The sequence below is a fragment of the Stenella coeruleoalba genome, assembly GCF_951394435.1.
Source record: "Stenella coeruleoalba genome assembly, chromosome: 7".
In the NCBI taxonomy this organism is placed as follows: domain Eukaryota; kingdom Metazoa; phylum Chordata; class Mammalia; order Artiodactyla; family Delphinidae; genus Stenella; species Stenella coeruleoalba.
Window position 1 is genome coordinate 111,291,133 of NC_137153.1, and position 15,682 is coordinate 111,306,814.

At 44.8% G+C, this 15,682-nt stretch overlaps 1 protein-coding gene across 6 annotated transcripts in view; it reads right to left on the reverse strand.

The window, feature by feature from the left end:
- Positions 1–15,682, reverse strand: part of DENND1A (DENN domain containing 1A) — a 494,445-nt gene that overhangs the window by 46,793 nt on the left and 431,970 nt on the right. For all 6 annotated transcript variants that reach the window (XM_079927842.1, XM_079927841.1, XM_079927840.1 and 3 more), the window contains 3 exons: positions 14,977–15,048; positions 13,698–13,754; positions 5,021–5,152 (listed from right to left, as the gene is read on the reverse strand). In XM_079927842.1, coding sequence (XP_079783968.1) covers positions 5,021–5,152; positions 13,698–13,754; positions 14,977–15,048 — 261 coding nt within the window. The remainder of the gene's footprint in view (positions 1–5,020; positions 5,153–13,697; positions 13,755–14,976; positions 15,049–15,682) is intronic.

The window sequence follows — 15,682 nt, forward strand, 5'->3', positions numbered from 1 at the left end:
GGATCAACTGGGGGGGGGACACAACGAAGGGGGCCTTGGAGTGGGTTTGCCCCGTCCTCCTACCTCCTGAGAAGGCCCAACCCCTGGCCGAGGCCCACAGCAGGTGGCAGCACGTGTGCAGGACTGGAATCCAGCGTCACTGGGTGCCACTGCCAGGCCAGTTCCTCAAGCCGGGGAGGGAGAGCTGCACTCAGGCGAGAGAAGCAGGGGTGCTGCTGGGGGTGGAGTATGAATTAGCTCCTAGATCAAGGAAACGTCTTCTGGGCCTGTTTCCCCAGCCGTACAATGGATATGAGGCCTTCTTCCTTACCAGCTAATGTCGATTCGATTAAACGAGTACAGAAGTGAAAGCGCCTGGCCTGTCCACTTATTAAGCGCAGGGAGCAGAGCAGTTTCCATGGGGGTGCTGCCTCCTCTGATTTCTCAGATGGGGAAGGGTCAAGCCAAGACGTCTGGCTGAGGGGCGCCCAGACCCTGCTGGGGAGGGCAGGGCTTCCTCACTCCTTCCCCAGCCACAGAATAGAGAGAATGTCCACTTCCCTGCCCAGGAGAGAAAAGCGTGGGGGAGCCCTTAGCTTCTCTCTGCGCCCTCTTGCTCTCGGCTGCCCAGGGGAGGAGGAGTGTTTCCCTCTGACTTTGGGAGAAGGAACTGAGCAGGCTCTGTGCTCCCGGGGGCCCTGCCCCCGCCCATCAGTCAGTCCACAGGCACCCTGGGCGCTGCCTGCAATTGTCCACGTCTCCTGTGGCGAGTAGCTCAGTCTTTTCAATTTGGAGGTGAGGTTTCAGCAAGCCCATTTGGCCTCAGGTCTAAAGCAGTATTCTCCTTTTAGCCTATTGGTAAAAAAGCTGGCATTTTTACCTCATTTGACTGTCTCCTGGGCCTTATTTCTCATTTGATTCTGAACTTGGGAGAATAAAAAAGGTTATTTATAGGGGGCTTCCCTGGTGGCGCGGTGGTTAAGAATCCGCCTGCCAATGCATGGGACACGGGTTCGATCCCTGGTCCGGGAAGAGCCCACATGCGGCGGAGCAACTAAGCCCGTGAGCCACAACAACTGAGCCTGCGCTCTAGAGCCCGAGAGCGCCGCAGCTACTGAAGCCCGTGCACCTAGAGCCCGTGCTCCACAACAAGAGAAGCCACTGCGATGAGAAGCCCAAACACATTAGCAACCAAGAGTAGCCCCGCTCACTGCAACTAGAGAAAGCCCGCGTGCAGCAACGAAGACCCAATGCACCCAAAAATACATAAAATTTTAAAAATACCAAAAACACTGCTTAAAAAAATAACAAAGAAAAGCTATTTACAGCCTCCCTAAACCTAAACATTTTCCAAGGTAGGAATAGGTATTCTCAAGTCAGAGACTTTTTTTAAAAATATTTATTTATTTATTTATTTGGCTGCACCGGGTCTTAGTTGCAGCATGCAGGATCTTTTAGTTGTAGCATGTGGGATCTTTAGTTGTGACACGTGGGATCTAGTTCTCTTACCAGGGATCAAACCCGGGCCCCCTGCACTGGTAGTGCAGAGTCTTAACCACTGGACCACCAGGGAAGTCCCTCAAGTCAGAGACTTTTGAACTCTTTAAAGAAATCAGACACGATAAGGATGTAGAGGCCAACTAAAAATCCCTTTATTTGCCCTTGTCTGGAACTATTGACATGGCTCATGATGAGGTCTGAGGGGCGTTACGTATGTCTGCTTTAGAAAACAAATGAAATGCTAGTGAGTTCAGTTTGTTGACAAAATATCTTTCAATTATAGGGTTCAGCTTAGGTCTACAGACAGTGGTCCTGCAGGGGAAGAGGCTGCCCCTGTGGGGCCCTCAGAGTGCCCTGAGCTTACCTCTCTCGCTGTTCTCATCACTCTGAGTTGGGCTGTCCACTTGCTATTCTGTCCCCCTTATAACGCCCTACAAGTACTTTTTTTTTTTTTTAAGCACATGGTAGGTCTCAATACATGGATGAATAGATGCAGAATTAAAGGGAGGAATGGTCATAGCCTTGAAAGAGGAAGCTCTGGTGCAGTAGAGGCAAGAGAGCACCTTTTCTCCCCCAGGGGGTCTGAAAAGGCCTCCCCCGGGCTCCCTGCCACCCTGCCAAACGTCTTCATGGCGTCCCCTGGCTGGCTCCATGGGCACTAGCTTTGCAAGGTGGAGGGATTAATGTAATAAAGATCTCAACAGTCTCTGCCCCCAGTGGAAAGCTAACTGCTCTTAGAGAATGAAATCCACAGGAACACAGACTCAAGGCAAGGGTCTTTCTGAGGTTAGTGTGCACTGTCTGGCTAGCTTAAATTATTTTTCCAGGACACATTAGTTTTACTAGACATTTCAAACAGAAGCTGATGTCTCTGCTTGGTGACGGACCTGAAATGGGTTCTGAAGTTGAACTGTCCTGGGTTTCTGTGCTGGCAGTGTGGCCCTGGGAAGGTCCCTGAGCTCGGGCTCTGGGTCCACAAAATACAGCTAACGATCCCTTCCTCAAAGGACTATGACAGAGATGACACATGTTTTCCAAGAGGAGAATATGTACTGCTGGGGCTACATGAGTAGTTTAGGTGATACATGGATGGACACTTAAAAAAGTTGTTTTGGATACACCTTTGAAAAACACTGGACCAGTACATCGAACTATGGTTTTACCAACAATCATTGCATAAGATGAGGGTAAAGTTGGTATAAATGTCAGGCTGGAGTCTGTTTAAAGAAAAATATCAAGTAAAAAAAATGGTACAGATGGAGTACAGAGGAGAGAGTGGCAAAAAATTCTGAAATGGAACTCGAAGGACTTCTTTGAGAATACCTAGCCCCTAAAACTCATGTCTGCCGGTAGTAGGTGCTCTAGAAACGCTGCGTGTTCCGGTCAATGGCCCATCAAAGCAGGCGCCCAGGGAAGGACTGAAGGACAAGCTAGTACCAGGGCAAAGCTGGAAAGAGTTAAAAGAAAGAGGTCTGCGGTTTCTGTGGCCCATCCCCCCTGCAGCTAATCTGTCACCTAATGAAGAAGCGGCCGGCACAAGTGAGCTGGCTGGCAGTTCACTTACAGCAAACTGATTAAGAATGTTCAACCAACAGCAGACTGTAGACCTTTCCAGAGAAAATAAATAGAGTGTAGACTGTATGCAAATGTGTTTGTCACTTTGACAGCACGTCTCAATTAAGGCATCTCGCGGCTGTGGGTAGGCTCTGCGGCTGCAGCTGTAAGGGAGAGCCCGCTGCATGGTTGATACTTGGGGCTTGACCTTAATCCACATGCATGCATTAAAAAAAACCCTGCCTTCCTGTACACTTGCATAATGCTGGCAGCCACGTGAGGGAAGTGACAAACTGGGGAAAAAAAGCCACTTTCATCCTCTCCAGTTTACAGACCTGTGAAGGCACAGACAGCTCTTATTTCAACAGAGTTTGGGGTGGCTTTTTTAATTGTTTATCCCCCACCCGTGCGCACACACGCTCTTATTCTGCATTTAGCTGGGAATGACATTAAAGCATCTCTACTTCTCGCTGAAATGGAAAGAAGGTCTTTCTCCATTTCAAATAGGGCCTCCTTTTTTGTGTTTCGAAAACGGAATGTTTAACACCATGAAATCCCTCCCCCCCCCGCCCCCTCTTTCTCTGTAATGGGCTCCAAACTCCAGAGAGGGGCTCTTTTCATGGGAAGGTTAGTGTGTGCAGGAATGAGGACAAAGGAAAGCAGGAAGCTGGCTCTGGAATGCCATGCTGGCGACGACCGAGGCTGTGCTTTCAGCAAACACAGCCAGGGAACTGGGGCGCAGATTTCTCCAGCCGGGCCTGAGCCCCAGGAGGAGGCAGCTCCTCAGGGGTGCAAACACTGACGCAATTTGAAGATAATCATTAATCAGATGAGCACTGCCCTGTGGACGTTTCTTTCTTGGGCTACATTTCAATTTTTATAACATCCCTTTTAAGTGTAAAATCAGAAAAGGGGGATGGATGTCCCCAAGTTTAAGACGTATGAATGTATTATCTAAAAATATCGATCACAGAGGAAGATTCTAATGTTTCAACAAACTCATCCCTCACAATAATAACCCACAGCAACAATTTCATTAGTTCGCTTCATTTCTAAATAGCTCAAAGCCTGGTACGTAGCAGGCACTTGATAAATGTCTGCTAAAAGCAGGAACGTTTTAAATGCATGCTTCTAGATCATTTAGGTGATAAAATAGCATCATATTTAAGATAAAACCGTGAAGATTATTTAAATCATGGGGATGGAATTCATCATCTAATAAATGGTTAAAGAATCAGGTGATTTAAGAATGAATAACCTTGCAAATTCTTGTTACAGTCATAGCTTGCTAACAGAGCCATTTCTCACAAATAAAAAAATTATGACTTTTGCTAATCAAGAGAGTTAATTCAAGAGTAGAGGAGGGTATACAACCTTTTTCAACCAAAAATATAACCACTGATAGGAAATGGATAAGAAAATTTTCAGTTTCTATATGTTTTACTTAAGAGCAAAGAATCAAACAACTGGACAATTTTTAAACGCTCAGGTCGAAAACAGTTGGTTACAGAATCGGATCATGAGAATCGTAGCGTGAGTGTTTACTCTGAGAAGCACGACACCCAGAATTGATTTTCAGGAAGTACATTAATAAAGAACTCCTAATTGATTTTTTTTAAGACTTTGCTTGTTACCTTTTATTTGAAGGTGCAAAGAAGGGCCTGGGATGCTAAAGTGTTCTAATGAGATGCTTAGCTAACAGAGGCACCTTAAACGGAGTACCTTGGAGTGGGGAGGCAGCAGCTGCATTTAATGACTTCATTCAACAGTTCAGCTGGTTTACGACCAGAGCCATGCTGTCTCCTCAAAATTTCTGAAAATTCACCTTTTTGAAACATGTTTGCACCAAGCGAACCTTTGAGACGTGCAAAACTCCATGGAGTTGTTTTGTTTTGCCAGAGAGAGCCGAAATGAAAAGCTGTTACATGTGCTATATCGTCTGCTGAAACATAACAAAAAGCCCAGATGGAAGGGCCAGGGTACCTACCTGTCCAAAGTGGACTGTGATTGGCCTCCGGTCTTCTCGGAACTTGGGGTCCTTGGCCTCCACCAGTGGGGACGGCGCCGTCTTCGGCAGCTGCTCTTCTGTGGTGGGGACACAGCCATTCTCGGTGATGTCCTGCAGGGAGAAGTCCGGTCAGGGGGCTGGTGTCAGGGTCATGACCCCTGCCATGAGCACAGGGGCTCCATCCAACCCCATCGCTAAGAGGCCTGCCAGGGAACTCCCTCTGGGACATTCTGAGCCTATCCCCCTGCTAAAGATGAAGGAAACGGAAGGCTAACTTGGCCCTTTGACTTTTAAGGAGTAGAGAAACCAAAATCATGCATATTAAATTACAAAGATAACATCATAATTCACAATAGTGTGTGTGGGGGGGAATGTTTCATCCTACTACCTTACATGGTTATTTTAATTTTCAAATATTCACTCTGTCCACATGCAGACATTTAAAAATTACTTGCAATCATAGCTCGTGCATGGTTTTACATTCTGTTTTTTTCTACTATAAGCATCTCCACGGTGCTCCATAGTCATTAGAATGATAATTAATGGATGCATAATATTTCACTGAGCAGATACTCAATAATTTAATAAACCATTCTTACTACTATTGGGCATTTAGATTGTTCCTAATTTTTTTTTTAACTTTCTAAACATCTAAACATCACAGTGATAAACACTGCAGTCTTTCTTTCTTTTGTATTATTTCTTTTACAGAAATCCCTAGGAATGAAACTGCTTGATCAAAAGACATAAACATTTTTAAGGCTTTTTATTCATTCTACCAAACTGCTTTCCAATTTACACCAACCACCAGCCATGGATGTGTTATCCGTTTCACCGTGCGTGTTAGCCTCATCGTTTTAAAAATGTATTGCTAATTTAAGAGGTGAAGAATTAGACCTCATTGTTGTTTTAATTTGCATTACTTTGATTATTTGTGAGTGTGGACATTTTCTCCACATTTGTTTACTGATGATGTTACTGTTTGTGAAAACGATGTGTTTCTGCTCCGTCTTTCTTAGCCCTAGTCTTTCTGGCAGAGAATGAAGAAAGAGACCGAAGTCTAAGTTAGGATTCTATGACCTGGAGAGTATTTAGGGAGCCAATGTCATTTTTTTTAAATCAGAAATTTACATTTAATCTGTGCTTGTGATGAATGAAGTCAAATTTTAAGGTAAAGAAAAATCCCAATGTGCCGAAGGCAGGTAATGGCTCCTCTGCCTAACGCTGGCAGCTGACTGTACCCATGGGTTCTTTGGGACATGGATGGTGCCGGGTTGTGCAATGTGGATCATATGGCCTTATTCAAGTCATGAAACTTGCTTAAATCTTCACTGAAGCAAGGCAGAGATTAAATGTACACGTAAAAAACACTTAAATCATTGTTTTTTTCTAAGTAAAAATAACAGCTAGAATAAAATAATAAATACAGTTTCCAATGATTTTCATTGCAAAAACAAATACACACTTTGGTCAACAAAACACACACCCTTAGTACTCATTAAATTCTGCACATAAAAGACAACTGGCTGTTCTTACTTAGTCAAATAGAGAGAACGGTGACGCATGGATGAAAGTGATCCCTTACTAAATAATAATGCATTAAGGAAGAAACACATGTAACATCTTTGAGCCTCAGTCTCCTCATCTGTAAAATGGAGCTATGGCAGCTATGAGGAGTAAAGGAGATTAAACAACATACGTGTCTTGAACATTTTTACTCAGTAGTGTCCTATATACAGGACTCAGTAATAATAACTGAGTACCTACTAATAAGGTATTCAATAAACTATAGGGAGTAAATCAACTACACTTTAATAATAAAAATAAATAAACAATAGGGATCCCTCTCCCACCCCTCTTCTCTGTATGTTCAACTCCACACACCCAGCTGAGTCTCTGCACTGCTCGGTAACAACACAGGGAAATGGTGACCTTTTGGTTGTGCGGGGAGGGCTTGCATCAAGTGGCCCCCGAGTCTTAGCCTGGCTGAGGCTCAGTGATGAGAGAAGTTGCCGCCAGCCAATTAGAAAAAGCTTTCTTGGAAAGGGGCTGCCCTAAGGTGCTCAGGTCAAGTGGAACAAAGACGGGGAGGGGCTCCTTCTGTGTCAGAAAGTAACAAAGGGCAAAAGAGGCATTTTGGATCCAGTGGGGTTACTGAGAGGACAGACATAAGAGGTTGAGTAAAGCCAAACAGGAAAAAAAAAAAAATTCACTTTTAGTTCAGGAAAAATATTGCATGTGTGTATGATTGGTTGGGGAAAAAAATAAAGACATGAAGCAGTAGGGTAATCTAGAAAGAAAATATTGATAGTAATGAAAACTATAAGATGATAACTATTTTTAAAAACGCCTGTGGTCGTTTTGGGAAAAATGTCTTAGTTTACGTTTTTAAGTTAAAATTTTAAGTAAAAATTTCTTAGGTTTTGTTTTTACCATTTAACTACCTGTCTGATCTTTCCAATTCACTCAACCTCTCTGCACCTATTTCTTTATTTTTGCAACGGACACCATCTGCTTGGCGAACTTCAAAGCTACTAAGAGAATGGGTTAAATGAGATGAGATGTGAGGAAGCGTTGAAAAATGTCAAAGTCCTGCACAAATTGAACGTTAGAGACTTATTCCCTGCAAAATGGAAAAAGCACCATCTAAAATGAAGAGCTTCCCTGTGCTGAGTGTCTACTACTTGAAGTCACTTCTCCAGACCCTTGACCTTCACTATCACACTTAGTTTCCAGAAGAGCCACAAGGTAAATAGGATTATCGCTCTTTTATAGGTGACGAAACAGGGCTCAGAGAGGGCAAGTTACCCAAGGCTACACGGCTAGAAAGTGGAGGAGCCCAGAGCAATGTGATTTCTGGCATTTATACCATATCGACCCATGACAATAGCACAAGAGAAGGTATTCTGAGTTGAGAAGGTGCTCAACAAATCATCAGGTGTGACCTCGTCCTCAGAAACCCCTTTGTCACACTGATCCTAAGCTGCCGTGCTGTGTGCTCTCTGCACACTTATCTTATCCCTATAGTCTGAATGCCTTGGGGTTTGGGTTCTCTGCCCCAGAGCCTGGAATACAGTACATGCTTTCTGACGAATCTTTGTTGAATTGAACATTTGGAAGGCAAATGTGTCCAATATACACACGTGCTTGTGCATCAGTAAGCAGCGCTGCACGCTAATTTTCTTTAGTTGCACGAGCCAAAGGTGCCCAAGGCTTCTTACAAAGTCCTGTAGCTCGCCCCACCAGTCTGTTAACTTCTTCACTATTTCCTCCACCTGGGGAAGGATGGCTGCTTCTTCCCAGGGTCCTAGAGAGCAGGGCGGGAGGAGCCCTAGTCAGGAAAGAAATAGGGCCCGTTTACGTCCTCTACTGTAGGTACCAGTAGAGACCTTACACACTGTAGGGATCCAAAACCACAACTCCTGGTGCTCACGATTAAAGAAATTGTGTTCCAAGAATTAACTAAGATGCCATCAGCAAAGAGTATGGGAGAACGGGCACTCTCATACCCTTCTGGTAGGAACACAAACTGCAATTCCTATCAAAACCCTACAAGAGGTAAAGGGCCTTTGGCCCACTAATTCCACTTCCAGAAATTTATCTGGATGAAATAATTAAGAATTCCCGCATGGATTTACCTATGAGGACGTTTGCCTAGAAAAAAAGGGAACTAAAGTGTCCAATAATGGGATTAATGAATGTATGTATGTCCATCAGATAAAATTATATGTAGCCATTTAAAACAACAACATGTGCAGGAAACATTTAGTGGTCTGAGAAATGGTCAGGATACAGTTAGTGAAAATGCAGGTTATAAAATGAGGTTATTTTATTTTTGCTTGCCGGATTTGTTGAATTTTCTCCAACAAACATGTTTTTCATTTGTAAATGTTCAGAGTGTCATTAAAAAAAAAAACCAAGGGCTTCCCTGGTGGCGCAGTGGTTGAGAATCTGCCTGCCAATGCAGGGGACACGGGTTCAAGCCCGGGTCTGGGAAGATCCCACATGCCACGGAGCAACTAGACCCGTGAGCCACAACTACTGAGCCTGTGCGTCTGGAGCTTGTGCTCTGCAACAAGAGAGGCCGCAACAGTGAGAGGCCCGCACACCGCGATGAAGAGTGGCCCCCGCTCGCCGCAAGTAGAGAAAGCCCTCGCACAGAAACGAAGACCCAACACAGCCAAAAATAAATAACTTAATTAAATTAAATTAAAATTAAAACAAAAAACAAAACAAAATCATGAATCTGGTGGGAAGTGTAAATCTGTTCCTTCCTGAAGAGTCACACAGGAGGAAGACACTAGACAGAGCTGCAGATCAGAGGCCACTGCAGGGCGGCCGATTTCTTCCCAGGAGCCTCCACAGCTCGGCTCAGAGCTGGGACACTATTAGTTCCCATCCCTCGGTAAAGCAAAGGAGTCAGAAAATAATCCGATTCGTATCACCTTCCCCAAGCTGGAATAAAAAATCATGACTGGGATCTAATTTCCACCTGTCTGCGGAGAAGGCAGGGCCAGAGTCCCCAGCAGAAGCCTGGAGGCAGGAACCCAGAGAAGGAAGGGGGCTCTGTGTGGCCTTGGGTGGGAGCTGGGGTGAAGGAGCTGAGGATGTGACTTCATGAGGCAGAGGTTCCAGGAGAACATTCCTGGCCCAGGGGAGGTAGGGAGCAGGGTGCCTGGAAGACTACTCTGTGTGTGGAGGACCAAAAGGGAGAGGGTCCCACGCCAGCCATGTTCTCAGCGTTTGTGCCCACAGGTGTGTGGACAGATTGGTTGCTCCAGGTGTGGGATGTGAGAGGACAGATGGGATGGTAACTCCCACTTGCCGAGTGGCTACTACGTGTTGCTGTTTAAATCCACTACCTCTTCTAATCCTTACAACAATCCAGTAAAAATCTGTATTTCCCCTACTTTACAAATGAGAAAAACTAAGTTCAGAGAGGTCTAGTAACTTACTCAATGTCACACAGTTAATATCCTACACAACCAGCACTGAACTTGGTTTATCCACCTGCCTCAGAAGCCTAAACACCACTCCACATTGCAGGGGGGAGCTTTAAAGCCTCCTGGGAGGCCGAGGCCTCCCATCTCTGACTCAGCTTGCTGGTCTCCATGTTCGGATTTGTGCAGTGCCCTTCTTTTCCAGTCTACTTCACACTACAGCAAATGCAAATTACAATATGAATATTGATATCGAAATAGTATCCAGAGTTGGAATGTCTGTGATTGAGGTTGCAGCGGAGACAGGGAGCTGACAGTTGTGTGATACGGTGTGAAAACGTCTGTTCTACAAGAGTCTACCGGGATCTCCCTGCCCTACACGTGCTTCCTCACTCTCTTCAATACACCAGGAAATGTTTAGCCAGAAACTCAAGCCTTCACTAACCCAACTGTGAGTTTGCTCCCTTCAATCACACAGACTCTAAATCAACAAGCTCAATTTATCTTTAAAAGATCAAAGATTTAAAAAGGGCGGTGAGGGAATTGCCTGGTGGTCCAATGGTTAAGACTTGGTCGGCCCTTTCACTGCTGTGGCCCGGGTTCAATCCCTGGTCCGGCAACTGAGATACTGCAAGCTGTGTGGTGCGGCCAAAAAAAAAAAGGGGGCTGTGAAATGGACACAGTTGATTCAGTCATTTTGATTTTGATACTGAAGAAAAAAGATAATTTTTTAGGGGTTCCCCGGCAGGCCAAAGAATGACATCCTCATGTAAATATCTTAATGTTTCCTGTAGGTGAGAAAGAATGTGTGTGCAGCCACTGCTTTTAAAACAGGGCATTCTGGTGCCAGCTGCGTACGGCGCTGCAATAGAATGCGATTTGTTGAGAGCCGCAAGCCCAGCCACACAGCATCCTCCTGCAGGCCAGCTCTGGCAGGGAGGTGCTCTGGACAAAAGCACTGCATTCTCCCTTTAGAAAGCGACGGCTGGGTAGCATTCTTTGCCATTTCTTCTTCTTCCTAATTTTGAGCAAGTTAAACTTCAAAGAAGGCCAAGCTATAGAAGAACTTGACCACCTTGTTCCATTTATCCAGAGAAATGTGTTATCCCTCCTTCTTTTTTTGTTGTTGGGCCGAAGCAGAGCAGGTATGGAATAAAGCCACACTACAGTCTCTATTAACAATTATTTGCCAATGGTCACACGGATACCCTGAAAGCGCCTCTTTTAGATGCTTTGAAAGTCTGCAGCACAAATGAACGAGGGATGGAGAAGGGGCCCTGCTCAGTCGTATTAGAGATGGACCCTCCACACACCATGGTGACCTCTCCACAGGTCAGCCCCACATTTTCTATTTGCAATTCAAACCCAAGGCGAGAGTGAAGAGGGCAAGGTTGGGTTCTTGATTATACCTGAGGGGTCACCATTGCTATGCAGAGTTAGAGGAGGCCAGGTGGCAACCCAGTACATTTGAAAATTGGGTCTTTGTTGGGAATTGCCTCAATTTCATAGCAGAAACCAAACTTGAGATGTCTGTATTGGACGCATCTAGGGAGCCACACAGATATGTTGCCACGTAAAGGGGAAGGGGCAGAGGAGAGGAACAAAAAAGCCAAGGAAATATTTTCTACCGCACTGAGAGAGGTCAGACAAAGCCAAATCCTAAATTAGCTCAGGAAGGGGAGCTGCAGCACTGTGGAAGACCTGGTCCCATCTGTCCCAAACAATGCTAGAGTTTCAATTACAAAATAGCTCTTCCAAGAACAACTGCAAAATATCAAGTCTGAAGAAATCTGTAAAACCGAAGGGGGGGAAAAGTGAAAATTGAAAAGGGTGCACTAATAGATCTGTCAACAGTCCGATGGTGACAAGCCGCATTTCTATGAAATGCCGTCACCATTTGTGTCACCTGAAATGTACTGACACTCTCTACAGAACATTATCTCCTGAAGCTATTCTTGAAAAGACTGGCGGGGGAAGAGGAGAAGGGGAGAAAAGGCTCTGCCTCAGATACCATCAAGGAAAGGAAAGGGAGATGGCGTGAAGGAGAGTGATCTAGATTGTTTAAGTGAACCTTTGAACAACATCAAAAACCTGAGCTTAACTGGTTATCTGCAGAAATGTTACACATCATAAAAAGGGGATTTTCTTAAGGCCCGATGCTTACTCATACGAGGAGGGAGGCAATGGCCTGCAGAGAGTGGATCTGACCAAGGAGGCGCACGTGTCCTCTGCTTGAGGAGGGACCCTTTCTTTGCTTACTTTAGGTAATATTCTAATACTAGCCCGATGCAGTTATCAAGGAGGGAAAACCTGGTGAGAGCTCCGCCCTCCCTGCCCCTCCATTTTATATCAGCAGTCCAATTCAGTTACATGTGACTGGGATAGGAGATAAAAAGGTATATTTAGGGACTTAAATAACATCCAAGTAAAGAATTCCACCTGCCAGTCTCTGGCAGGGTGCAACAGACCACAGTTAAGGTCTATGTGAACTTACATTAGCAAGATTTTAATTTCAGGACTTGAATCTCAGCTGCTAAAAATTCACTCTCAGCTGAAACTAAGCATTTGAATCTTAGTCAGAACAAATTATTTTGCAATTAAAGTTAAGGAATCAATTCCTTTGACCATTTCAAGTTAATGAGAGGTCCTTTCTGACTTCCTAAAATTAAAACTGCTTTCAATTTTTAAAAAACTGCCGAGACAGACGAAGGCCCTTATTAGCCTGGTAAATTTTGGGGGTGTGGGAATAATCAAATAAGTGATCTCAAACACCTTCTGGAAAACAAAACACTTGTTTCAGGAAGGCAGTATGAAATACTAGAGTGGTAAGAGCAAACACTGAGGTAGATGGATCTGGAATCGAATCCCGGCTCTGCCAGGCTCGAACAGCATGACCTTGGGCAAATCACGCCACCTTTGAACCGTGGTCCCCTTACACATGAAATGAGAATAAGACCCCCCAGTGTTGTTCTATGGATTAAATGTGAAAGCTCCTGGCCTGGACCACCCTTAGAAAGTGCTTAACGAAGGCTGGCAATGCTATTAATGACGATGATATTCATAACAATATAAAGATGCCCTCTCTGTTGTATGAACCTCTCTGTACAAGTCCAGAGAATCAGGTAGGGGGACTCTTGGTCAGGATGTAGTTTGTATGATTTTATACGATTTTACTGATGGTCCGAGAAGACAATCAGAGCCTCTCCCTGCCCCTCTGAGTCTCACACATGAACTGTGAGTAGAGCCCGAAGTGTCCTCCTCAAACCCACCCTCTGTGCCCCGTTCTGTGTGGCGGCCGCGTGCGTGCCAGAACCATGGCAGTCATTTCCTGGAGATGCTTCTTGGTTTTGGTTACAGTCAGCCCCAGAGCAGAGGTCAGCTGTAGGCGGTGGTGGTGCCGGGATGGGGAGGCCGAGCCAATTTGTATGGACCCTGGTGAAGCTCAGGCCCGGTGGGGCGGGCAGGGGACAGACTGACAGTGGTAACTCTGAACTTGCTTGCCTTTGTGGGTTTAAGCCAGTCTTAATGTTATTTGAAGACAGTTTTTTGTCTGTGAATATTTATAACAGTGTGAAAACTCCCGGACAGCTGGTAATGCATTTTGAAGTGTGCTAACAACACTGTATCAAACAGCCTCTATTGATCACATCGTACTTTTTTGTGGCCACGCATTTCATACATGGTGCTTATACATTTTGAATAAGAACTTCAAGTACCTTTTGCTTCAAGCGGTTTTTCACCTCTTTTATTCCCATTTTTGCATGATCTTTTGCCTGCATGAAAAATTAATTTAAGTTAAGATTCCCTCTCTGTTTCCAGCAGGGACTATGCTTGATTTCAGTCCATCGTGAATCACCTTCTCTGATTACTAGAAAAAGGAAGGAAAAATGGGATCATCAAGTTGAAAACATAATGGCTATGAAAACAAATACAATGTTGAAAGGTTAAAAAAAAAAAATCCCTTAAAGAGGCTACAGAGATTTTATTTTCTGCATTTTGATGGGACTGATTTTTTTTCCCCCTCCGAAGTCCTTCTTCTGCTCTCTGTAATTATTTATCTCCGCAGCCTGGTGACAGCTACCAGTAAGAGGAGAGCAGAAGCTTCTTCAGCTGCAAGATTCAGAATATCTATTACACTTCACCAGGGCAGGGCCTCAGGACCAATTTTCTGCCCGGGCTGAACAGACACATCGCTGGGCTCCTCTGGTGCCATTTCTTAAATCTCATTTCGGCAGACACCCTGGCTTTTATTTTCTGTCATTCTAAGACCTGTGTGGTTCTCTTGGCAGCCACCCGCCCCATTAAAATAGCTACAATTTAAGCACAGAAAGGACTAACAAAATTAAAAATGGAAATAAAACAAAACCACCCCAGTTAAGTGGCTCAGAGTCAAATTAGCAAGCAAGAGAAATCATGAGAAAAAATACTTGAGGCCCGTAAAAGATGGAGCATCGGGAACTGGTGTGTTCTCTTATTTTCACTCTGCTGTGGGCACGAGTTTCACAAACAATGCATTTCCTATATAGGGCAGTGATGAGAGAGGTGATGAAGAATTTGGGACAAAAATTCGGGGGGGTGTCCCACCAGGAGCACTCTTCAGTAACCTGTGAAGGAGCTGCTTTATTCTAACATTCTAACAAGGATACGTGTAGGAAAGGTCTGCCAGAACACCTGACAGACCACACCTCTGGTTCTCAGGGATGTAGGCGTGGACAGCCTGAATTTTAGCCACCCTGTCTACATTTTAAAAGCTAAAACCAGTAGCCTCCCTTTTCTCTATTGCAGCAACTGTGTGTAGAAACATTTTAAATTAAAAACGTCACTGACCTGGTCATAAAACATCAATGCCAAATGATTCTAAGAGCATTGAGAGCTCTAGGAAATTGCACAGCAGCCCCCGAACCATCTCTGCAACATAGGGTCAGGCCTATTTAAGAGTCTCGTCATGCTAAGGAACAGATCTGTTGGGATCCTGAGACCAAGACCAGTACTTACGAACTTATAGACGGTCTTCATGGCTGGGTTTGCTTTCGTTTTTACAGTATTCAGAATTGCTCCACTTCCTTTCTATAATAAAAACGCCAGTTAGCAATTTGGACTGAAGATATAGTAGGCCAACACCAACAAAGACCTCTTCTCTTTAATCAAGTTAAGCCACATTTCATAAGTGTGTAACTTAATTAGAGAAACAGCCCTAGATGGTGACTGGTCCCGGGCAATTAAGTTACCGCCACGGCGGAATCCCTCTGGGGGGGTATGGGAGCGGGTGGCGAATGAGGATGGAGATGAACTAGCTGAGCGGGGAGACCCCAGGCTCAGTAGTTTGCTTGGCGCCTGTCTGCTGGCTGGGAGGAAAGCTCGTCACAGGCTCTCTGAGGCAAGGGTTTCCTCAGAGTGATCTACAGCTTCTCAAGAAGTTCCAGTTACCACGGACAACATTAAGGGAAGTTTAATAACAATGGACTCTAACTAACACCGAGACAGGGCAGGAAACTGGGGGCCCACTTAGGCAAGATTATCTGGCTACTGTGGCTACCTTAAGCCATGAACCCTTCTTTCCTCACCCTGGTTTTCTGTGTTGTTTTTTAAAAATCACTGTGGTAGGCTGCCTCCCTAACACATACATCTTGACAAAGGGAGACAATGAATAGCCACAGACGTTCGTTGTTTATGCTTTAGTATAAATCCGACATACCGATTC